Source organism: Hippocampus bargibanti, linkage group LG11 (genome assembly GCF_051943395.1).
Source record: "Hippocampus bargibanti isolate YZ-2025 linkage group LG11, ASM5194339v1, whole genome shotgun sequence".
Taxonomy (NCBI): domain Eukaryota; kingdom Metazoa; phylum Chordata; class Actinopteri; order Syngnathiformes; family Syngnathidae; genus Hippocampus; species Hippocampus bargibanti.
Window position 1 is genome coordinate 14,381,929 of NC_142744.1, and position 24,496 is coordinate 14,406,424.

General features: G+C 41.5%; 2 protein-coding genes across 2 annotated transcripts; both read right to left on the reverse strand.

The window, feature by feature from the left end:
- Positions 1–1,157: 1,157 nt before the first annotated feature.
- On the reverse strand, positions 1,158–14,817 carry cdc20 (cell division cycle 20 homolog). Its single transcript, XM_089008329.1, has 10 exons — positions 14,393–14,817; positions 13,323–13,462; positions 13,136–13,232; positions 12,708–12,833; positions 12,434–12,630; positions 10,529–10,623; positions 10,214–10,448; positions 4,394–4,519; positions 2,034–2,151; positions 1,158–1,771 (listed from the first exon to the last, which is right to left on the reverse strand). Exons 1-10 carry the CDS (start codon positions 14,586–14,588, stop codon positions 1,596–1,598), a joined length of 1,506 nt encoding a protein of 501 aa, XP_088864455.1. The 5' UTR covers positions 14,589–14,817; the 3' UTR covers positions 1,158–1,595.
- Positions 14,818–16,727: 1,910 nt separating this feature from the next.
- LOC148891714 (uncharacterized) lies at positions 16,728–23,830 on the reverse strand. The gene is made up of 6 exons (XM_089008337.1): positions 23,633–23,830; positions 22,393–22,572; positions 21,836–22,093; positions 20,480–20,572; positions 20,258–20,275; positions 16,728–20,066 (listed from the first exon to the last, which is right to left on the reverse strand). The coding sequence occupies exons 1-6, from the start codon at positions 23,715–23,717 to the stop codon at positions 19,978–19,980; spliced, it is 723 nt and encodes a 240-aa protein (XP_088864463.1). The 5' UTR covers positions 23,718–23,830; the 3' UTR covers positions 16,728–19,977.
- Between the last annotated feature and the right edge of the window lie 666 nt (positions 23,831–24,496).

Below are 24,496 nucleotides of genomic sequence, written 5' to 3' on the forward strand. Positions count from 1 at the left end.
ATTTTTGCGGACCCATTCTCTTTTGATGTGCAAGATGCCCCTCCTGTGTTCCAAATGGAGCTCTGTGACCTACAGTGCAACTCTGCACTCAAAGCCAAGTTCAGGGATGAGAATGGAGAAGCAGACAAGCTTGGGCAATTTTTGAGAGAGTTAACCCCCAGCTTCCCTGAACTTTCCTGAATGTTCAAGCGGACCATGTGTCTTTTTAGGAGCACATACTTATGTGAGAAGCTCTTCTCCACCTTGAACTTCAATAAGTCCAAGTACAGGTCCAGACTTACTGATGAGCATCTTCAAGCCCTACTCAGAGTCTCCACTGCCTCCTCCCTCGAGCCAAACGTGGCTCGACTTTATGATAAGAAGCGCTGCCAGGTCTCTAACAGCGAGAAGTAGGCAAGAGAAGCCATGTTTAGGACAATTCATGTTCAATATTTTATTTGTTTAGAAAGTTAAAGGTTAAAGAACTGTGAATACAGAAATTTTTAGTTTTCCTGTGTTTTTTTTCAGTCGTTTGTATCTGCCTTATTATCATTATAATTATTTTATTTATTTATTACTAGTCAATTTATTTTTTATTCATTTAATTAATTTTTTTGTATGTTAAAAATAAAGATTTTGAGAACATTGGAATGTTTTATCTGTGCTTTTCTTGTGGAAATACTGATGCGGCCTAGCCTCACCCAGACTCGGCCTCCAGCGGCTCCCAGGTAAATTGAGTTTCAGACCCCTGATGTAAAGTAATCAGAACCAGAAAGCCTTTCATAGTCCCACAATGGGGAAATTTGCAAACATATTTTAATACTAAGCCACAACAGGACTGGCAACTACTGTTGACAGCCACCAACTCCATTTCCCCCTGTATGATTCGTGCGTAACCCCAGCCTCTACTGTTGAGCCTTACAATGTGGCGTGATTTATATTTGGAAAACTTTTTTAAATGGATATATTATATTTGGAGAGCTTTTTTTCATTCACCTTATATCTGGGAAAAGGTTGGAAATACACAATTCACTGGGGGTGAGCCTAAAACTCCGGTGACCCTTATACAATGGAAAATAGGGTAATATACATTCATAAAATTCACTTATGTGCAAAGGAGCAAGTTACCAATAGCAAAAAAATACAAGTTTAAAACAAATTAGTCACCAAGACTGCTTTTATAGATTTATTTTTCATATATACCTGAATCAAACAGGACTGCAAACCAAAGGGGATACTAGCAGTAATACAAATTGGAGCATAAATGAAAGAAAAGAAGGTTGATCGGCTCGATGGGTGCAAATCTAAGTTTTGAGGTTTCAGGGGGGAAAAAAACATGTAAACTGCCAGTGTGATTATTTCATAACATTTTCCCTCCACTAAACATTCCCATTCAAGTCAGTCATTCATAGAACTGAATAACCATCTTGGGGAAACATTTATTCAAACGTTCAAAAGTTATGAAAGTCTGACAGAGGAGAAGAAAATTATCAAGTGGATGCATTATCTAATTTTCAGTGGGCAGTGGAAACAAAACACCGCAACGGCCATTGAGCAAATGAACTAAAATAACTCACACGCGTTAAAAAAAATCAAATTAAAAAGCTGTATCCAAATCATCTGATGGAGCGATTGAAGGCCGAGTGAAGGGAAATGGGCGTCTTGTCTTTGTTTTTTTTTTTGGGGTCCACCCCAAAGCTCTTCCACAGGCGAATGGTCTGGTCTGCTGACAGGCTGGCCACTGTGGAGCCATCTGGACTCATGGCCATATTGAGGACTCTTTCTTCGTGTCCTGGTGGTGGGGGAATGGGGTGCATTTAAATACAGTGCTTCCACTAAAAATTCCCTCTTCCCCACTGAAATGACATTCTACTTTCCATTTGATATCGCAAACATTTAAGTTTCTTTGGTTTTGTCGTCAACTTCACAAAAAACTCTCAGGATGTCGGGAGTAATTTAGAAAACTCTAGAGTTGTGGCACCTCCAAGTAAGTAAAGGCTTGATTGCACCAGCAGGTAGCAGTTGCTTTCCATTGGAAAGGAAGTAACCCTTACCGTTGAGCTCTGCTACTTTTGCCATGGACGGATACTTCCTGATGACCAAGTTATGGTGTGTGAAGCCATGCGCAGACACCAGCTCCTTGTAGTTGGCAGCAAACACAAGTGCTGACACCTGAAAGTTGTTCACAGGTGAAAAATAAGTCACAAAGTGAATCATGCAAACTGTAGCAATGCTGATAAGATAATTTCTGAGACCCCCCACCCCATTAAAAAAAAAAAAAAATCAAATAACCAAGCTAGTTTCGCAATACACAAGAAATGGAGGCAATATTGTCGTTTTGTCACATAATAGTCCTAAGCGGGATCAGACACATTATCAAAATACAGAACTACAAAATTACGAACTTAATCTTGGCATACAAACTAGTTTTCGGCAGATGAACACCAAACCACAAGGTCGAACAGCGCCACGGGGACTGGCGGACTAGTTTTTGTCACCACTTTTTACACACGAATGAGTTGTGCGTTTGTGTGGCTTAGCGTCCCAGTACCAGTATGCTAAGTCGACCATTGCTATGTGTGGCAAAGGGTGTTTCTGTGTTGTCTAAGCAACGGTCTCAGGCAATAGAAGAGGTTGAAAAACGTTTTTAGGATTTGGATTAATGAAAAGCAGCTAGCAGGGGACAGTGAGTGAGGGTATTATCGCCGAGAAAGCACAGCAACTTCACTCGGATATCATCAAGAGGCAACTACAGCAACGACCATCACAAAGGTAAATAAAACAACTTTATTATACAGTACAGTTTATTTCTTTAATGACACAATAGCACATTTATTATACATATGATGTATATTTTGTGTAGTTTTAAGGCTTATTTAGTCTGAAATTATGTTTTATGGGGACATGGGAACGGATTATTCTAATTTTTAATGGTTTCTTATGGAAAATAAATGTTTGGCAGACGAGAGTGAGACAGGGCGAAAATATGTGCCAAAGTTGAATGTACTTTGCGTGTAAATCGTGCATTTAAAATGGCCCTCCGAGTTGAATGGGAGACTTGAATGACCATATGCGAAGAGCAACAAAAGTTTGCCAGTGGATAATGACAGCGAGCAGTGTTAAAAAAAAAATCAACAATCACCAACGGGATTCGAAATGCTGGTCTGCTGCGTGGCGGAGAGAACAGCATAAGCTCGGGAGTGACTTGACCTCAGAATGAAGGTGACACTTAATACGCCAACGAAAGAGAGAATGAGAGCGTTGCGTCGTGGAATATCGGATGCTATTCCAATCCGAGACGCAGTAAGAAGACTTCCACGGTTTCGGTTTACAGGAGGAAGATGAGGACGGTGCTCAGCGACTTGCTATGTTTTTGTAAGCATCCCTGTGATTGAGTGCTAACATATTTCTTCCGTGTCTCAGTGACCTGGCTTGTTTTAGTACACAGATCTGTTAGCGAGTGCTAACGTGTCTCACGTTGACCGGCATATTTTTTTAACCAGCCCTGTTCAGGCTGTTTTACTACCGTAATGCTTGATGTGTTGCTGCCGCGTAACAGGCACTGTTTTGTGCGCCAGCCACCGTGGCGCTGTGTGGTTTGGTTTTCCGCAAAAAATTAGTTTGTATGCTAAGATTATATTTTCGCGAATTTAATGTTCGTAAGGTGAAAAGTTAAGGGATACAGCGAACCCTCATTTATCGCGGGAGATGCGTTCCAAAAATAGCTCGCGATAGGTGAAATCCATGAAGTACAATGTAGTCAGCTTTTTGTTTTTTTTACAATGCAAAACTATATACTGCAGAATGAAACTAAAAAAATAAAACCTCTTTTTTTAAATAGTTTAAAGAACGGTGTTGTAAAACTATATTTTGCTGCTGTGCCTATTTGCCCTGACTCCACTGAGCTGGAGCGTCTTTTTCTACTGAAGGAGTCCTTCTCCGAGAGAAGAACATTGTTATCGGTAGTAGTTTTTTTTTTTTTTTTTTAAGAATAGAGAACAGCTCACGGAACAGAATGCTCCATGAGCTGTTCAAAGCCAGTGTGCTTGATTTTATTCTGCTTTGTTTGCAGTGTTGTTTGCAGTATGGTTTCTTTTACCTAGTTTGTTTGCACATTTGCATGCCATTAATAAATAAATAAAATGTATTTTTCCCCTGAAAAAAAAAAACTGCGATGCACTGAAGTCGCGATAAGCGAACCGCCAAGTAGCGAGGGATCACTGGATTATTGAAACTTTGGAAACCTTTTTCTGTGTACCATCTTTTTATAAACATTCGCCTTATAGACAGTTGCGGTTTACGTATGTACAAAATGGCGTTTCCTCTGTGAGGCTAACAATCAGGTGCACTCGTTAGTCCGGAAATGACGGTATGGATTTGCAGGAAGAGTTATTTGTGGCCTTGTTTACGGTACCTGGGACTGTGTGTCGACTGAACTGAGGCAAGATCCACTGCTGACATTCCAGACACGGATGTGACAGTCCGAGGTTCCGCCACCCGAGGCCAAGATGTTGGACTGCCATGGACACCAAGCCAAAGCCTAGAAGCACAAACACCACATTCATTATTGGAAGGGAAAACCAATGGGAAAGAAGAACAATCCAATAACAAAGTTGCATATTTATTTGAAATAACGTCACTGTAAAAAAACTGCCATCTTTGAGACAGGCTAGTTATTAATTACAGTAAAGTCTCGTTATATCGATATCGGATATATCGATAGTCCCGGTTATATCGATACTATTTCTATGCACGCACGGAGAAAATTACATGCAAACAGGGTCGGATATATCGATAGTCCCGGTTATATCGATATTTTTTGGGACTCCCTTGAATATCGATATAACGAAACTTTACTGTAATGTATCCCCCCCAAGTTATTGTGTGAAACACATTAACAGGGCGCCACCATATTTGATGTATGATGTGGGCATGAGCCGCGTGTGGATGTTTCCTGTCACCTGCACACCAAAATTAAAGAGGTTTGATACTACGCGTCGATGGTGCAGTGCCTAGGCTGACTAAATTTCCCCACAAAAAAAACCTCGGTAGGTTTCCCAAGCAGGCCCAAAACTCATTGTTACAGACAATCCCTCACAAAAATGGATAAATACAGAAACAGTCGTGTACCATCAGGGACTGCAAGGTCTTTTCTGCTATCCTAAAAATAACTTAATTGTAGACTAGTGTTAATCATATTTAGACCATGAATTCATATCAAATAATTCCTGAGTGTCTTTCAGCTGCCTTTAATTGCTTTTCCCAGGTGTGTCTTTTGTACTTAAGCATTTATGAAAATTTGTCATTTGTACTTCTTTGAAGGTGTCGGACGTTTCGCTCCTCATCCGAAAAGCTTCATCAGCGAACTAAAGTTGTGCTGGCAGCTCTGGCCCTATATCCCTAATGGACAGAGGTGGAGTAAAAGCAGTGTCCATTTATATATATATATATATATATATATATATATATATATATATATATATATATATATATATATATATATATATATATATATATATATATATATATATCCATCAAATGTGGCATATACCAAGGTGATGCACTCTCCCCACTGCTGTTCTGCATAGGACTGAACCCCCTCAGCCAGATAATCGCCAAGACAGGCTATGGATACCGCCTCAGAAATGGAGCTACGATCAGTCACCTCCTCTACATGGATGACATCAAGCTGTATGCTAAGAGCGAAAGGGACATAGACTCCCTGATCCACACAACCAGGATCTACAGCAGTGATATCGGAATGTCATTCGGGCTGGAGAAATGTAGTCGGATGGTGACTAAGAGGGGCAAGGTAGTTCACACTGAAGGGGTCTCACTCCCTGAAGGAACAATAGCAGACATTGAAAACAGCTACAAGTACCTCGGTATACCACAGGCCAATGGCAACCTCGAATTAGCAACAAGGAAAGCGGCTACGACCAAATACCTCCAGCGGGTGAGGCAAGTCCTCAGAAGCCAGCTCAATGGCAAGAACAAGACCCGGGCAATAAACAGCTATGCCCTGCCAGTGATCAGATACCCTGCAGGAATAATAAGGTGGCCAAAGGAAGAGATTCAGACCACAGATGTTAAGACCCGAAAACTCTTCACCATGCACGGAGGGTTCCATCCCAAGTCCAGCACCCTGAGACTGTACACAAGCCGTAAGGAAGGAGGCCGGGGACTAGTGAGTGTGAGAGCCACTGTCCAGGATGAAACATCCAAGCTCCATTAATACATCAAAGAGAAGGCTCCAACGGATGATGTACTCAGAGAATGTCTCAGTCAATGGGGAACAGAGGATGAGGTGCTGGAAGAGGGGCAATCATGGGAGGAAAAGCCCCTACACGGGATGTACCACCGAACCATAGCAGAAGTGGCTGATCTCAAGAAGTCCTATCAGTGGCTAGAGAGGGCTGGCCTAAAGGACAGCACAGAGGCACTCATCCTGGCTGCCCAAGAACAGGCCCTGAACACCAGAGCCATAGAGGCAAGGATATACCATACCAGACAAGACCCAAGGTGTAGGTTGTGCAAAGAGGCACCTGAGACAATCCAACACATAACTGCAGGGTGTAAGATGCTGGCAGGGAAAGCCTACATGGAGCGCCATAACCAGGTGGCTGGCATAGTCTACCGAAACATCTGTGCGGAGTATGGACTGGAAACCCCAAGGTCAAAATGGGAAACACCTCCCAAGGTGGTGGAGAATGACCGAGCAAAAATCCTGTGGGACTTCCAGATACAGACTGACAAGATGGTAATGGCCAACCAACCAGATATCGTGGTCATAGATAAAGGGGAAAGGAAAGCCGTTGTCGTGGATGTAGCGGTCCCGAGTGATGGGAACATCAGAAAGAAGGAACATGAGAAAATCGAGAAATACCAAGGGCTCAGAGAGGAGCCGGAGATTGCAACTGGTTGCAACAGATCCCGGGAACAACATCGGATATCTCGGTCCAGAAAAGCGCAGTGCTGGGAACAGCACGGATACTGCGCAGAACCCTCAAGCTTCCTGGCCTCTGGTAGAGGACCCGAGCTGAAATGGGGACAGACACCACCCATGGTGGGTGAGACGAGGATTTTTTTTTTTTTATATATGACCACAACTACAAGCACAACAGTACAGATGACGGCTGAGGAAACCTTTTTAGCGATGGCTCACTCCTGTAAGGCCGAGAGCCCATACAGACATTTAATCAATCACATCAGAGCCATCATTTGTTAGCAAGGTCAGAAATCTATCTGGACGCCTTCACAATCAGTTCTGGAGCGTAAAAATAAATGTTGATGAAACTGTTGCTTTAACCAATCAGATTTCGAGTTAGCAATTCAAGGCCTGCTGGAAGCCGCTAAAAACGTCAGTTTCCACACACTAGCCCGGACCTAAGCCCCCCAGATTTTTTTTTCCTTCCTGTGGGACTGTCTTAAGGACAGAGTGTACGCAGGGAAATGCAGAACCATCACGGAACTCAAGAGAGCCATCAGGGAGATGAGAGCCATTACTAATTCAGTCTGTAAGAATGTCATGGACAACATCGTGCTGTGCCGCAAGAAATGCACGGAGCTAAATGGAAGACATCTAGAACATATACTGTAGAACGGAGAAAAAAAAAGGCCATATACCCAATGTTTTGATGTGATGTTTTAAATATAATAAACTAGTGATGACCAAAGTTCCATTGCATTTTTCCAAGATGGCGCCCGAGTAGGCAGCCTTCAGCAAGTGCTCTCATGAGCCTTGCTTTTTTTGCCGTTGTTGTTTTTGTCTTGTTTTCGTGTTTTCTTTTGTCGTCATGCGCATATGGATTGTTTTATCAGCACTTTTGGCCACGACATTTATCAAGGAGGAGACAGAGCTGAGTGGTGAGACAATGTATTTTCGTCAATGGATGCTACAGCTTTGTGTTTGCTCTAAACATTTAGCTTGTAGCAGACGTGCACATTCCACCATGACGTCCCTGATCCACTGATAAAAAGGACGCTTTGATCCTTTCCTCTTTCACCTAGAACTGCTTCATGTCACAAAGAGGGTACAGCAAGTGCTGAAGAATGAATGACTCTCTGTCTTTGTCTTTGTGTCATATTTGTTATTTAGTTTTTTTTTTACTTCAAGATGGAGCAGCGAGAGTGGCTGCCTTTCTAGCAGCTCCTGTATCTTGTTTTTCTACTTCTTTCTGTCCTTCTATCTTCCTTTCATAACTTTGCTGCTGTGTTACTTCCAGGCAGTGACGTGCGGTGAGGTTCATGGCTGGTGAGGCACTGACGTCATCACAGTCAGATTTACAAACATATGAACTCCACAGAGTAGCTTATTCACCATTTGATTGGCAACAGTTAACGCGTTTTGTTTAAAATGTCATGTCAGCATTCTTTATATACTGTATACAAACTGTAGTATAGAAAAAAAAGAATTTAAAAAACGTTTTTAATCGCGTTACCTTTACTTATAAATGAAGTCCAAGTCTCTCTGTCTCAATGGAGATCACTGCCAGTGAAGAAAGTCGTCCTTGATCAGCCCTGTTCCGACTGTATGTTTTCAGTATTTTCAGTGCTGAGAATGACCGCTCCACCGATGCTGTAGTAGCTAGAACAGCGAGCAGGAGCTGGAGCAACTTTGTCACCTCACGAATAGTTTCAATTAGATCCTTCTGGACCAAAAAGCTGAGAAGCTGTCCAGGAGATTTACATCTATCCCTCACCGTTTGTGAGCTATACAGTACGGTGTTGGTCTTCCTTTAATTATTATCTCCTGCTTCGATTGAGAGTCCAGTTTAGAAAATTCTTTCAGTTTAGATATGTAATCCACCGTTCTGAAAATAAGGCCAAGCAACACGAAAAAACGACTGGGTGGTTGCACTTCGTAACTGTTTAATGTAGCTTGCTGTCACTAATTCTGTTATTTTGCAGCCGAGGAGTCGCAAGAAGAATCTCTAATCACCAGCGCCCCCTGTCATGAGGCAGGAGAACTGTGTGCCTCACCGATGCACACAGTTTTGATCAAAATAAAATAAACACTGTAGTTCAGTGTTTATAATGTACAGTGACTGTACATTATATACACCAGCTAAACTGTAGAAATTTAGTTCATATACTAAAAGCTTTTGAACACTTTAATAGCGATATGCAGAGGGACAGCAATGCGGTCTCACTGCAGAGCAAGCCAGCACAGTTAGCATAGTGATTGCGCAATCCAAAGGACACCATTTTTTTGTTTCCTAACTGACATCAGAAAAACGTTTTATAGCATGTAAAATACAGGCCAAAACATGCAGGCTGATATTTTTAGTCAAATGCAAAACACCAATAAAAATGACTTAAAGTGTCCCAAAACTCCCACAAAATGAGCTCAGAAATGGCGATATTTAGAAAGTCCCGCCCCCTTGTTCGTGACGTCACTATTGATCAACACTGCCTTGCTCGAGAATAAAAACAATGGCTTCAGAGAGTTCAGATTTAGAGATGCTTTCTTGTTACGCATCCAGTTATGAATATGATTCAAATAGTTCTGAAGAGGAAAGCATAAATGTTTGCAATCAATTAAAGAAGTACTTCCGTATCAATTCGATCCGTCTGGACTCCAATGTAGCGCCCAGAAAATGCACAAGATGGCGCCCAAGCTCCGTTGGAAATGGGCTGATTCGTCTGCTGGGAATTTGTGTCAACTTACACCTTCAGTATGCGCGTTGCTGCAATTGGCTGCGGCACACAACGATTCACCATCGCGTTATTTATGTAGTTTTCCTTCTAATTTCGCCATCAACACGGATCAACACAAACTTTTCAGACCAAACAAAGTATCCAAAATGCATTGTGTGTCGCTTTCTCGGTCAGGGGCGTTCCAGACGTGACGTCACGTCAGGCAATTTTCATCAACTCGAAAACAAGACTTCCTGAATATTCAGCGCGAGTCTTAAAACGTAAAATCTAGCTATATGAGGTGGAATCTGAAATCTGAAAATGCGCTCAATAGAAGTCATTTGAAGTGATTTTACAAACATGGACACAACTTGTCCGCGGAGGTGTCAGTTGTCCTTTAAGTTTCTTCAAGTCACAAGTTATTTCCTTGCTATCTGCATCATCTAGTGGACATGCAGTAAATCACACCACACTCGCAGCTGTGGATCGATTGAGACGTAGCACTACTGAAGGCCTAGCAATGAAATCCACGGTCCGCCACTGTAAATAAATAAATAATAATAATTATTATTATTATAATTATTATGCTGCATACCTTGACAGCCCCTTCATGGAGACTGAGTGAGTGCATCGGGATGTTGACGTCTGTGCGGCCCTGGGCCACGCGCGGCCAGATGCACACCAGGTTATCATTCGCGCCGCTAGCCAGGTAGCGGCCATCGGGCGACCACCGCAGCCCGCACACCTCCTGAGAGTGGCCATGCAGCGTGAAGATGTGGTGCTCCGCCACCCTCACATCATGATGGTGAATCTGACCCGACCGGCTACCGCTGGTACGGGGGAAGTTGGCGTTGGTGAGTAGTGGCCAGACCAGGACGAGCTCAGATTTGGAAAAGGAAACGAAAAGTACCTGGACAAGATGTGGCTATTCCAACTCAGGCTGCAGACTCTTGCAGAGTGGCTGTTCATGCTGCGAAGGCATTTCTTTTGCTCCACGTCCCACAACTACCAAAAGACAGCAATTCAGCAACAGGATGAAATTATTTGAGGGCTGAATGAAAAAAAAAACAACACCATCCATTTAACTCATTCACTGCCATTCCTGAATACATAAATAAATTATATGATGTGGAGCGCCATTCCCAAATTTGTTCGGGTTTAGCTTTTTCTTGAGGGGGAGCCAATATCCCACTAGTGACTAGTCAGAGCTCTGGCAATGTTTTTTTTTCTCTTCCACAAGGGGGCAGCATTTGACTTTTGTACATCCACTTGCACCTCATATGAATCCAGAACCAAATAACTTAGGAGTTCAAGACCCAATCCGGCCTCCCTGTGTGGAATTTGCATGTTCTCCGCTTGGGTTTTCTCCGGGTACTCCGGTTTCCTCACACATTCCAAAAACATGCGTGGCAGGCTGATTGAACACTCTAAATCAGGGGTCGGGAACCTTTTTGACTAAGAGAGCCATAAAAGTAAAATATTTAGAAATGTTTTTCAGCGAGAGCCACACGCACGCGCGTGCGCACATACAAACGCTCGCGTGTGCGCGCGCACACACACACACACACACACACACACACACACGCGCGCGCGCGCACGCGCAGCCACTTTTCAACAAAATATCAGAATGTATTATTTAAAATAACTTTGTGATAGTAATCACCGTTAACATGGATGGTTTTCCGTTCCTCGTGTTTGGTAAAAATCCAGGAAAACGATCGGAATGAAATTCAATTTGCCGGTCCAGAGGCGAAGTTACTGCTAGCTAGCCTGCACACGGCTCATAAGCTTCCACACTTGCTATCTGCAATCTACTACGTTAACATGGGGCTTGTTAAAATGTCACTGACATTCGACTGTTTCATCGATGGTATTGTTTCATTGCAAATTAGAATCAGAACATTTTCTCTCCTCTAATGCTCCGGTGCTTTCACGCTCAAGTGCACTAGTTGGGCGTGAAGTGCACTAGTTGGGCGTTTACCTGTTTCAACATGACGGCCACTATTATCCAATCAACATGGCGCTTTCGGCCATTCTAGGTCAGTGTCATCCAATCAAAATGGCGCTTTCCGCCAACTGCAGCCCCAACGGGAAATGAACGACGAAAAAAACGACAATATGTATTATAATATGTAATATTGATCGGGGAGCCATATGCAATCATCAAAAGAGCCATATATGGCTCGCGAGCCATAGGTTCCCGACCCCTGCTCTAAATTGTCCCAAGGTGTGAGTGTGAGTGCGGATGGTTGTTTGTCTCTGTGTGCCCTGCGATTGGCTGGCAACCAATTCAGGGTGTCCCCTGCCACATTTTTGCACGTTTGGCAGTGAATCAGTTAAATATAAATAAATACAAGAAAAAAAGGCAACCCCCCCCAAAAAAAAAAAAATCTGTCACACACAAATTTAAACTCATTGTCCATTACCTGACCTCAAAAAAAAAAAAAAAAAAAACATCCAAATGATGCCAAATCCATACACAACACTGCATCAAAATAGCCCCATTTAAAAACCTTTCAAAAAACCCTTGTTCAGAATCCCCCTAAAAAAATTGACAATAAAAATTAAATAGTCAACTCAAATGTTTCTTGAATTGACCAAAAAAAATTCCAACTTCATCATTTTAGTTTTTACCTGATTCAGATTCGAATAATTTCTTTCCTCCATCAAACTTTCATTTCGAATCTTGTGTTACCCCCTCCCCAACGTTGTTCTTTACTTCATTTCCCCCAATAACAAAACAGTTTAAAATAAATTCCCAGTTTTACTGGTGCCCTCTGGAAAAAAACAAAATCCACTTTTGTAATGTACTGACTTGAACTGTACAGTCGCTGGTGCCAACTGCCAGGTAGTTGCCTTCCTTGGCCCAAGACAAGGAGCTTATGTACTCTGCCTCATTGTCCATGGTCAAGAGGTGGGTGATGTTTCCCTGAGTGGCGTCCCACAGGTACACACTGTCTTTGAGAGCCACTGCCATAACGTTGCGGCTGTTCCAATCGAGCAGATTCAAATCTGGGGGTTGGTGCCACAAATCAGCACCGTATGCCGTAACTGAGCATTAGACTGCTTACCGGTGAGGCAAAACTTACAAAAATCATCACGAATGTCAGGAGCGTCTAAGATTTTGTCGGCGGTGGACGATATGTGTCGTGTCTTTTTGTTGGACATTGGAGTCATGGTGTGACTGTACAGGGACTTCAAAGAGTTGTGCTGACCTGGAAAATGACATTTCTTCGGGTTAGATTCAAACTTCAGGTCTAAGTGTCCATTCCCATTATTTTTCCTGTGGACATGTCAATTGACATAACTCACGGGACATTCCACATTCCAACACTGATGCCATAAGACAACAATACACATTCACAATCCAAAATGTTAGATATCTGTATAATAAAATGAACTGTCTAGCCAAAAATCCAGGCTGGGATTTATTTGGATTGGATTGGATATGCCTTTATTAGTCTCACAGTGGAGAAATTTCATTTCATTTGCACGATAATGTAGAGGCAGGCCTTACCATCTGGGTTAACTGTTGGTTTCCCACTGAACTGCAGAATGCGGGCCTCTTCTATGTTGCATCCATTCAGCGCGATAGACCACGTCTTTTGTTGTTCCTGTGACAACATACCCGAGGTTAACATAGGTCATGAAACTCCTGCATGGATGTTCTGTACAGTGTAGTATCGATCATTTGTATCACTTGCCAACAAAGGTGCTGAGACTCCATCTTCCTTGGGTCGACCCTTCTTTGAGAGCAAGAAACTTGCTACTTCCATTTGTTTTTCATTACGGACGGGAATGAAGCGATCCGCTCCCATCTTTGACGGAGTGGCTTTCCATCTGCCTATTTAAAAATAAAAGTCAAACTTATTGGGGGGGGGGGGGGTAAAGTCTCACATTTTCATTCAATTGTTTACGATGTTCCCCACAAGTTGTATTCTGTCTGATTAATATAGCAAAATTAGAATATGAATATAATTGTTTGCTTTTTGTAATCGGGTCCAGGGACATCCATTATGCAACATGCTGTTTTAGAGTAACTTCCGTCGCATGATTAGCTCAAGATTGGTGATTGATAGTAGGGCGTTGTCACGCACAACCCAAATTCGCGTCACGTCAGCACCGCAGGAAAGTAATTCCCCCGTGGCACGAGGGTCACCAAAATTTAAAATCACAGTCCTAGTCTGAAACAATAATTCAAATTTCAAAACCGTTTAGTCAATTGTTATCCGTTGCTCTTGCCCTCTCCCAATGCACGTCCACCATTTAAAATTGGCCTTTTAGGTGTCGTTAAACCGATAAAACGTGCCACTGGTGTATTTAAATAAGATGTCATGTATATATCAGCTTGCAATACAATGAAAGGGTAGGGGGGAAAGGCTGAATAAAAGGAAAGAAAAAAAACAAAAGAAAAAAAGAAACATTGCCTCTGCACTCCACGTCTCCGACGAGTGGTGGCTAGTAAGGTTATCGCAGTGGGTGCAACATTCAAAAGTCACCACAGGAATAATGGTTATGCATGGGCAACTTTGCAGAGTATAGTAAGGAATAATGTCTTGGACAGTGACTGTTGATTCAATGTGCATTTTTCTTTCTCTTTAAATATGGTACTGGGTGAACATGTGGTGCTTCGGCGTACAAGCTTACCGGTACCTCGCAAGCGTGGAAATGTACAAACGTGGTGACCCGAGAACCCCCACCCCTACTATACACAAGTACTCATTTACAAACTATCAAACATCGATCTCTCCGCGTATGCCTCGGCGTGCCTTACCTGGCGTCTTAGACGGGGTCTTACACGGAGTCTTTGACATATTCTGTGAGACGTTGACATATTTCCCCGGAGACAATACGCTGGATGGGGTTGACGCACTTGCTTTCCTCTGCCAGCGAGCAATCGGTGCATTCGTAATGGGGACGTCGAGCTTTAGCGAGTCGCTTATGTCGTTTTCAAATCCGAACTGGGCCATCTTCAATGCTCTCGTTCAGTGAACGGAAAAAGCACGGTAACGCAGACTTGAAACTGCAAATTAATAAATAGGTAACGTCAATTATGATCAAAGGATAAAATGACAACTCTACCAATCCTCGTTTTGTAAAAAAATAAATATATGTAGCTTGACTTGACTCAATTGAGCAACAGGCAAACCCTCGCCTGACCTCCTCGTTTTTGAATGTTTTTAAAAAGACGCCAGAGTATTTAAATCCCACAGAACCCCACGCTATTGGTTGACTGTTCAACGGTCGCGAATATGGCAATGTGATTGGTAAAGCAAATAAGCGGACTTCCTGGCATGAATTGTAAATGGTGTTCGTTCAAGAAAATGTCGCCGTCTATGGCACAGGAGGATATGTTACACGTAACCCTGAATACCCTTGAAAGACACGACTCTCATGAGAAAAAAATAGGATACCAGGGAACCCAAGACGAGTGTTGGAAAAATGATGTACCCTGTAGTTGCTTAAATTTCAGCACTGATATGTGAAATTCCCAGTGCATATCATACGTTAATAAGAGGTAACGTTTAACATAAAAAAATACATATTTGTGATGTAATGCAAATATTTTGATTATGCAAGTATACCGCATATCAATCAGCCTCTTAAAATAACGGCAGTTGTAATATTTGGACATTAACTTAGTCTTCCAACCAACCAGCCATTCTACCCCGAAAATCAAATATAATTTTGGTTCAATTTTTTTTGGTTGCTGAAAAAAATAAACACACATTTGGGAATGATTTTAGGAGCGTGATAATTTAATGAAATAACTTAATTAAAGTAGTTGCCAATTTTAACTGATTGTAATCCAAGACAAAAAGTGAACCGAACAAGAAAAGTTTAATTCCAGTTAATGATCCTAAGTGTGGAACAAATAATGCATGCATGTAAATGTATCAACAAATATGTCAGCTGAAATCGACTCATCTAAAATAAAAACGCATTGGCTCATTTTGTTGAAAATATTAATAACCTTTAACTAAATTGCACCACATATTTTTTTAATTTATGTTTAGCATTGACTTTGAAGTTCTGTTTGGGATGTAATATGAGATGATACATATCCTGTGACTGGAATCTAAACTTTGAAGTTGTGTGATATAATGTAGGGAAAAAGATGCCCATTTCACGGAAAGATCAGAGCATTGTTAACAAATGGTGAGTATAGTTTTTGCTTTTTTGAATGCTGTGCCGATGACCATTTTGTGTTCGGGAGCTTTTTACTGAGTGAGTAGCTTGTTCTGTAGCCACAAAGGGACATACGTCGCATACGCAAATATGGCAATCATGGGTACCATCCGGTATACACCGACTATCACGAAACAGCAAATCAATCAAGTCAAAGATAAGCTAATGTCAGCAAAGAAGGCAACAGTGGCATACAATAGAGAACACTGTAGTAATTGAAGGACAACGGACACCCCCGGACAAGTTGCGTACATTATTTGTAAACTTGCTTCAAATGACTTGTACTGAGCGTATTTTACAAAGAATCCACCGCATATAGCTATACTTTACGTTTTTAAGACTCGCGCTGAATATTCAGGAAGTCTTGTTTTTGAGTTGGTGAAGAGTCCTGACGTCACGTCATGGAGGGAACGTCCCTGACCGAGAAAGCGACACACAATGCATTTTGCGGTACTTTGTTTGGTGTGAAAACTTCATGTTGATCCGTGTTGAAGGAAAACACATAAATAAAGCGATGATGAATCATTGTGTGTTGCACCAAGACATCTATTTGATATTCGCTGACACAAATTCCCAGCAGACAAATCATCCCATTTACAATGGAGCTTTGGCGCCATCTTCTGCATTTTCTGGGTGCTACATTTCTGTCCAGATGCCTCAAAATGACACTGAATAATTTCTTTAATCTATTGCAAACATTAATGCTTTCCTCTTCAGAACTATTTGAATCTCATTCATAACTGGATGAGTAACAAGAAAGCATCTTCTCCGAATCTGAAGCCATTGTTTTGATTCTCGAGCAAGGCAAGACGTCTTGGCGTGACGTCATGAACAAAGGGGCGGGACCTTCTGAAACTGAAACTTTCTCAGTTAATTTTGAAGTAGTCTTAGGACACTAAGTCATTTTTATTGGTGTTTTCATTTGACTAAAAATATCATCCTGCGTGTTTTGGGTATTTTGGATGCTATAAAGTTTTTCTGATGTCAGGAAACAAAAAAGTGGTGTTGGTTGTCCTTTAAGCAACATTTGTAATTTCATCATTTATTGACAATATGTACAGAATGATATAATGACACACATGAACAATATAACATGTTAAACTACATCAATAAAAATGTTTGAAAAAAATATGGTGTAAGATTATTTTGTATTTTGTAAGGGAAAATACGAGTTTGTAAGGGACGTAAATTCCAACGTAAAAACTTGGCCAAAACAAACATGCGGATGAAACCTCTGAAGATGGAGGACACTGAAAGGAAAAGAACTAAATTGCACACATTAAACTGACTGAAATAGGATGCAATACCGTAGAAATCTTGAATTAAATGCATACAAACACAAAACCTACATATACATTAGTATATCTTAGATTAAACTGTAACTCATACTTTAAAACGAAATGGTGGAAGTTGAAAAAGGAAGAGTGTTGCATGACATTTAGGAAGGAGGTAAGACAAGCACTGGGTGGGCAAGAGGTCCTTCCAGATGACTGACAAACTACAGCGAACATAATCAAAGACACAGATCGGAAAGTACCTGGTGTATTGAGTGGAAGAAAGGTAGATAAGGAGACTTGGTGGTGGAATTGGGAGGTGCAGGAGTGTATACAGAGAAAGAGGTTAGCAAAGAAGAAGTGGGACACTGAGAGGACGGACGAGCGTAGACAGCAGTACAAGGAGATGCAGCGCACGGTTAAAGTAAAGGTGGCAAAGGCCAAACAAGAGGCCTATGATGACTTGTATGCTTGGCTGGACAGCAAGGAAGGTGAGACTGATCTTTACAGGCTGGCGAGACAGAGAGACAAAGATAGTAAGGACCTGCAGCAGGTTCGCGTGATTAAGGATAGAGATGGCAATGTATTAACAGGTGCCAGTAGTGTGATGGCAAGATGGAAAGAGTACTTTGAAGAATTGATGAATGAGGAAAATGAGAAGGAACAAAGAGTAGAAGACGTGACTGTTGTGGACCAAGACGTAGCAAACATTAGCAAGGATGAAGTGAGGAGGGCGCTGAAGAGGATGAAGGGGGGAAAGGCACTCGGGCCTGATGATTTACCAATCGAAGTGTCGAAGTGTCTTGGAGAGGCTGACTGGGTTATTCAACAAGATCTTAGATGGTGAACAGATGCCTGAACAATGGAGACGAAGTGTACTCGTGCCCATTTTTAAGAACAAAGGAGATGTGCAGAGGTGTACTAACTACAGAGGAATAAAGTTGATGAGCCATACAACGAAACTCTGGGAAAGAGTAGTTGAAGCAAGACTAAGAGCAGAAGTGAACATTTGTGAGCAGCAGTATGGCCTCATGCCAAAAAAGAGTACGACAGATGCAGTGTTTGCTTTAAGAATGCTGATAGAGAAGTACAGAGAAGGTCACAAGGAATTGCATTGTGTCTTTGTAGATCTGGAGAAAGCGTACGACAGGGTGCCCAGAGAAGAGCTGTGCTATTGCATGAGGAAGTCTGGAGTGACAGAAAAGTATGTCAGAGCGGTACAAGACATGTATCATGACATGAGTGACTATATCGGGAGAAGGATGCTGAGCCTTGAACTGCCAGGCAGCGAGTGGAAGACCGAAGAGTAGGTTTATGGATGTGGTCAAAGAGGACATGAAGGAAACTGGTGTGAGAGAAGAGAATGCACAAAACCGGGATAGATAGAGGACATTGATTCGCTGTGGCGACCCCTGAAGGGAAAAGCCGAAAGGAAAAGAAGATACTTTCAAACAAAACATAAAAAGCAAATGTGTGTACATTTTTGTGCTCATTTCTCTTTTAGCGTTATGTCTGACAAAGACACGTGATAAAGTGCATAAGGAAGGGTCAAGTCTATCAAGTGTAGGAACTATACATAATTACAGTAAAGTCTCGTTATATCGATATCGGATATATCGATACTATTTCTATGCACGCACGGAGAAAATTACATGCAAACAGGGTCGGATATATCGATAGTCCCGGTTATATCGATATTTTTTCGGACTCCCTTGAATATCGATATAACGAGACTTTACTGTATATAATTGTTTTAGGAGTCCGACTTGAGTCAGTGTTGGAATAGGGATATGAACACCTCAATGACACCGTAAGTGCATAAATGTTACGGTAGATAAGCAAGCTAAAACAATTCTTTAAAAATCAGATGCAGCAGGCGCCGTATGCATGGAACACATTTTCAGGACTCTGACATGAAAGTTATGTGCAGAAATAAGACACTACACCAAGTAGCATATTTTGGTGGAATTTGAGTGCTGGCATTTGAGCAGGATGTGATTTCCGTGGGCACACAGTGTTGGGGAGCAGAGAGAACAGCAACATTTTTCAGAATTTCAAAGCCTTGTGTCTGTGATTGTTTTTATTTATCACTAAAAATTTGGCTTTTCTGTGATTTGTCAAATTTAGAAAATGAGTCCATGGTACAGGGCCAACCAATTGTTTCTGCTCAATTACCATCCTCAATCATTGTTTGGCTGATCCAATTCATTCCTATTCACTCATGCAAATGTCAAACAAGCACTCAGGTTCGTACAGTATAGTACAGTGAGACCTCAACTTACAAACTTTTTGTCTTACAAACGTCAAATTTATGAAAATTAAACCTTATAATAAGCACTATTTTCATAATACACACCCACCACGGCTGGCGGAGTGATCTTCAGCGGAAGCACACGACCAAACAGCACCAGAGGTTAAGTTACCAACAGTCCTTATGGAAGGTGACTCTCCTTCCATAAGCCATCAACGACCATCAAAAAGGCAAATAAAACTTTATTTTACAGCAGTTTATTTCTTTAATTACATTCGTCATGTAATGCACCTCTTTCCAAACAGCAATTCCCTTTGACCTTCGACCTCCAACGCCATTCCATCAAGCCATGACCATCACAAATGTAAATAAAGTGACTTTATGATACAGTGCAGTGTATTTCTTTCATTACAATACAATAGCACATTTATTATACCTAGAATAAGGTATGTTGTGTAGTTCTAAGGCTTATTTAGTTGAAAAGTATATTTTATGGAAACCCGGGAACGGATTATTCCCATTTTAATGGTTTCCTATGGGAATTTTTTTTTGGAAATACACACTTTTCGCCTTACACATTCTGTCTGGGAACCAATTAAGTTCGTAAGTTGAGGTCTCACTGTACTTTCATAGTTTATCTTTGAATCATAAGGTTTGACAACCGTTGCCCTTTTTCCCTGCATGGAAATCTGCCATGTCCTTGGGGTAGTAGTGTATGATCGAACCAAGAACTCCTACATGGAAAAAAAGATGATTAGCAGGGTTGATCAGTTGCTGCAGTTAAACAACAAGTGAGGTAAAAATGATGCCATGTCGCATGAAATTGAAGTTAACAAGTGCAGAGTGCATTCAATATTTAACTTTCTCCACTAATCTTCCATCCAAATCTGTTAACAGGGACTTGTCAGGAATGTTGTTTTCTTACCCCCGGGGTGTCTCAGACCTAGGTCAATAGAAAGAAAGAAAGTGAAAAACACATGAGAAGACTTTAAATCACCCCCCAGGAGTGAGGACAGGACATTGAGACATAGGAATTGATTTAACATTTAATGTCATTGGATGAAATGATCATGACTGTAAGTATAACACCAATGTGCTCTTCAGTATATAAAACAATGAGGAAAAAAAATAGAAGCGCTTCACTCACTCTGTTGTTTGGAAAGGAAGAGGCTGAGTGCCACGACCCCAATAAATCCCAGAAGACTCAAGAATGGGATCAGAAAATTAGGCATCGCAACCCCTGGAATTTAAAAAAAAGTCAACTAAATATATTATGTCACCATGTGGATCAAATCTCTAAAGATGGAGGACATTGATTTGCTGTGGCGACCCCTTGAAGGGAAAAGCCGAAAGGAAAAGAAGAGTAGTCTAATATTCAGCAGTAGTTGCTCAAGTATTTGACAAAAATGCCCCCACACATGATATTCATATGAGGTGATCCACAGCCACTAGGAAGGGCCAGATGATACTGTCTGCAAGATCATCATGCAGAATCACCCACTTACTATTTTCATCGAGCGTGCACCTGACAGTGACAGTATGGTTGTGAATCATTCTATTTTTAAATATGGTGATCGAGGTAGGGACTGAGGAGGTAGTCTCCAAGTGCACACTTCAGGGCACAGATGTGCTTCCGCCATGTGCGCGACTAGTGCTTCGCTTTTAAAGGCAATGAAAGGACCTGCTTTTCTTAGTCATAATTGTCATCACTCTGAGCACACCCTCCATCTTGGTCTGCTGGACCTGTTTTCACCTGATAAAATATCCACATTAGGCGCTGTGAAATGTTACGTGAGTTCACTCTGATAATTGGCAGACACCCTGGCAATGTCATCGTGAAAAACAAGTCCAACTCTCATTCCGTATGAAAGTGATCTTTTTTTTCTTCTTTCTTGGTCCACCTCCCCCACTCATTTTGATACCCTATCTTACGTTGAAGAGCAAAGAAATCAAGTGAAAAATTAGGATGTAATTAACAACTAGCTCGTTAACTTTGTAACACTTTGGCATTGTTTGAGCACTCACAGTCTACCTAATAATGAGATGTCACCTGACTGGTTGTTCGTTGTATCAATCAAGTGAAGGGATGGCTGATAGGCTGACGTCTAGTTTTTATTCCAAACAACTCAACTTTATTTGTATAGCATCAGTTCATGACAATGTCACATCACCTTCTAATGCGATCCACTAATAGTACCTTGGAGATCGACTGGTCGATCGCGATTGACGTATTGAGCACGCCTGGTCTAAACCAATTCTACGCAGAAATACAATACATGTTGCTTTGGATTCAAGGTTGTCGTTAAAATAAAGCCCCAATTCTTATTCAGACAGGTTCTTGCTGTTGTTTGATTTTTGACTAAATGCCTGTCAGTCGTGGTTCTGGGGAAAATATTACTTGAGCTTTTCTGCAAATAGCTGTGGTTAGTTTCAACAGAAGGAAAGGCAAATGGTTGAATTGGTTTTGTGTCCCACGAATAAGCATCAAATGAATCTACTTTACCTGTCTGCTTTTCAGAAAACTGCAGTTTTTCCATCAGATCGACACATGTTTCCCGAAGGACAATCCCTTCCATTGCCGAGCTCTCCAAGGCCTGCAGCCATAATGCTTTGAGGACTGTCGCTTGCCACGTGTGAGCTATCCAGGCTCCGCGGTGGTCCCGGGACAGGTACAGCGACTCATTGCAGAAAACCCGGTCGCTCCACTGCAGCTTTGGGCCTTGCAATACGCAATCGCGGGAACGAAGGACCGTGTGGTTCCCTGACAACAAAGACACGCACCAACAAAGACGCATCAATCAGTTTGCTCTGGTAAATATAGGCAAACAATTATTTATACTCACATGTATGGGCATTCTGCTCTTATTATTAGCAATTAACCAAACATGCATGTTTTTGGAATGTGACATGAAGCCAGTGTCCATGGCGAAACTCGAAACAGGCATTCTTGAGCCAAGATAGCAATCAGAACTTGATGAGGCAGACGTCTAAACCATTAGTCCATTCCGATGCCTCAACAAAGACATTTCATAGGAATTCTGTTAATGTGATGTGTCTCACCCAATACTGCAGTCTGGTTAGCGAGGAGCCTCAGAGAGATCGAATCAGCCGACATGACCTGAAAGATTTGGTTGACTTCTGGGGTAGCGCCAGTATAAGGGACTCCATTGACGAGGACCCGCACCGAGATGGGCTGTACTCCCGGCGCCACCCACTGCTGCACCTGAATCCCTGCCGTCTCTGAACAGAAAGAGAAAAGATGAGTATGCATGCAGGTGATTTCAGGTCACGAGTATAAAAGTGAGTTAAATTTAACTTTAAGGAGGCTACAAAATTGATTTTTACGGTGTGGGTTTAAAAGACAATTAAATGTCATATCAGGAAGCACATAGGCAAACAGAACCCTCCACACAGCACTGCAGTTTCTACAGGCTTGTCCTGATCGGGACTGGTTGCCACTCAATTGAAGAGCACATATACACAAACAACGTGTCATGAATCTCACATTTTTGTGCAATGTCAAAGGAAGCTAAGGTGAATGCCGCACCCGAATGCAGACTACTTGCAATTTTGAGGGTCATGATTTTTTTAAAGACTCAACCTTTGTCACACATTCTATTTTTTAAAAATTGTCGATTAATGTGAATGTCATTGCGTGTTAGTTTACTAGGTATTGTGTAATTGTGATGAGCTGGAAACAAATCCAGTCTATAGCTCGCCTCTTACCCAAAGGTAGCTAGGAAAGGCTGCAGTTCATCTTAATAGGTCATGCTGTATAAAATAAAATTTCTAGATGTTTGAATAAGCTAAACACTCTACTGCAAACGGACATCAATGAAATGCAGTCAAAATGCTTGCCCACCAACTTTTTTAGTAAGGGTTCTATACGTGGACACCCCCTGCTTGTGATGGTTATATTATGTTTAACTGTGGTTGTAAGCACTTTTTTTTGTCAAAACACATCCACAAAAGTCCCTTTAAAGTATTTAAACCTCACTTTAAACCTCGTTTTTATTCTTTGGCGTTTCACACAGAATGAGGCTCGATTTTTAGTTTGACTAAATTTGTGCGTTCTATTTTCTTCGTTATCAATTCATTGTTTTGTTGTTTGCTGTTGTATGATTTTTTTATTCCCACGTACGGTTATAGGCATTCAAATTTTAACAGCAATACAGCACGATATTCACTTCGAATTTTACTTGATAGGAACTACAACTAAATTCAACAGTTAACCACACAAGACTTCACCTTCGTGTGAAAATCGTGTTAGATGGATTTATAAATGACACATGTTGCTTACCCACAACAACCGGTAAAGCCAGTGATAGATGGGCCAGGATCCCAAGCACAAGAATTCCATTAAAATGCATTTCTCCAGTACGCATAACGCGAATAAAGAATTAAACGTGTGCACTTAATGGTTAAAGGGAGTGCTTTTCGCCATTTAAAGCGTGCAAATCTTTCCCGGAAGATAAGTTAAACCCCTTCAAGAGCATCGTTTTGCTCCGCCCATCAAGAAGTTTCAATTTCCCGAGTTTTTGTAAACTAACATCCCATTCTCGTTTCTGATTGGCTGAGAAGCCATATACAGGGGAAGACGCTCCGCCTACAACACCACAACTGTCTTAAAAATGAAGCATGTTTTGACATTTCCAGAGAAAACGTAAATACAATACAGTACACTCTGCCTGTCATAATATTGTTCACATGAATCAAAATCATCTTTATTGGCCGTTAAAAAATAAAGATTTTTTTTTCTAGATTATAAACCACCCACGTACAGTATTGCAAGAAAAAAATGAAACACTCACATTAACCATGTACAGACGAGGATGATTCACATTATTCATTGCAAATTATTTTTCCTATAGCCTTTGTAAGCAACCTCATTTTTATTCACTGGCACACAATGATAAACAGGAAATAATCTACAGTGTTCCAATATAAATTCAAAACATTGCCTTGACGAATTATCTGAGTGATTATACCATACACTGCCGTACAGATATCGGCCAACAACCGTTGACACTCACAATCACACTTTGAGACAATTAGTATTTCACTACCCTATCACACGTTTTAGGGAATGTGGGCGGAAACCGGAGTACCCTGACAAAACCCATGTGAGAATATTAAAACACCACCTCTGCAATGTGCTGCATCT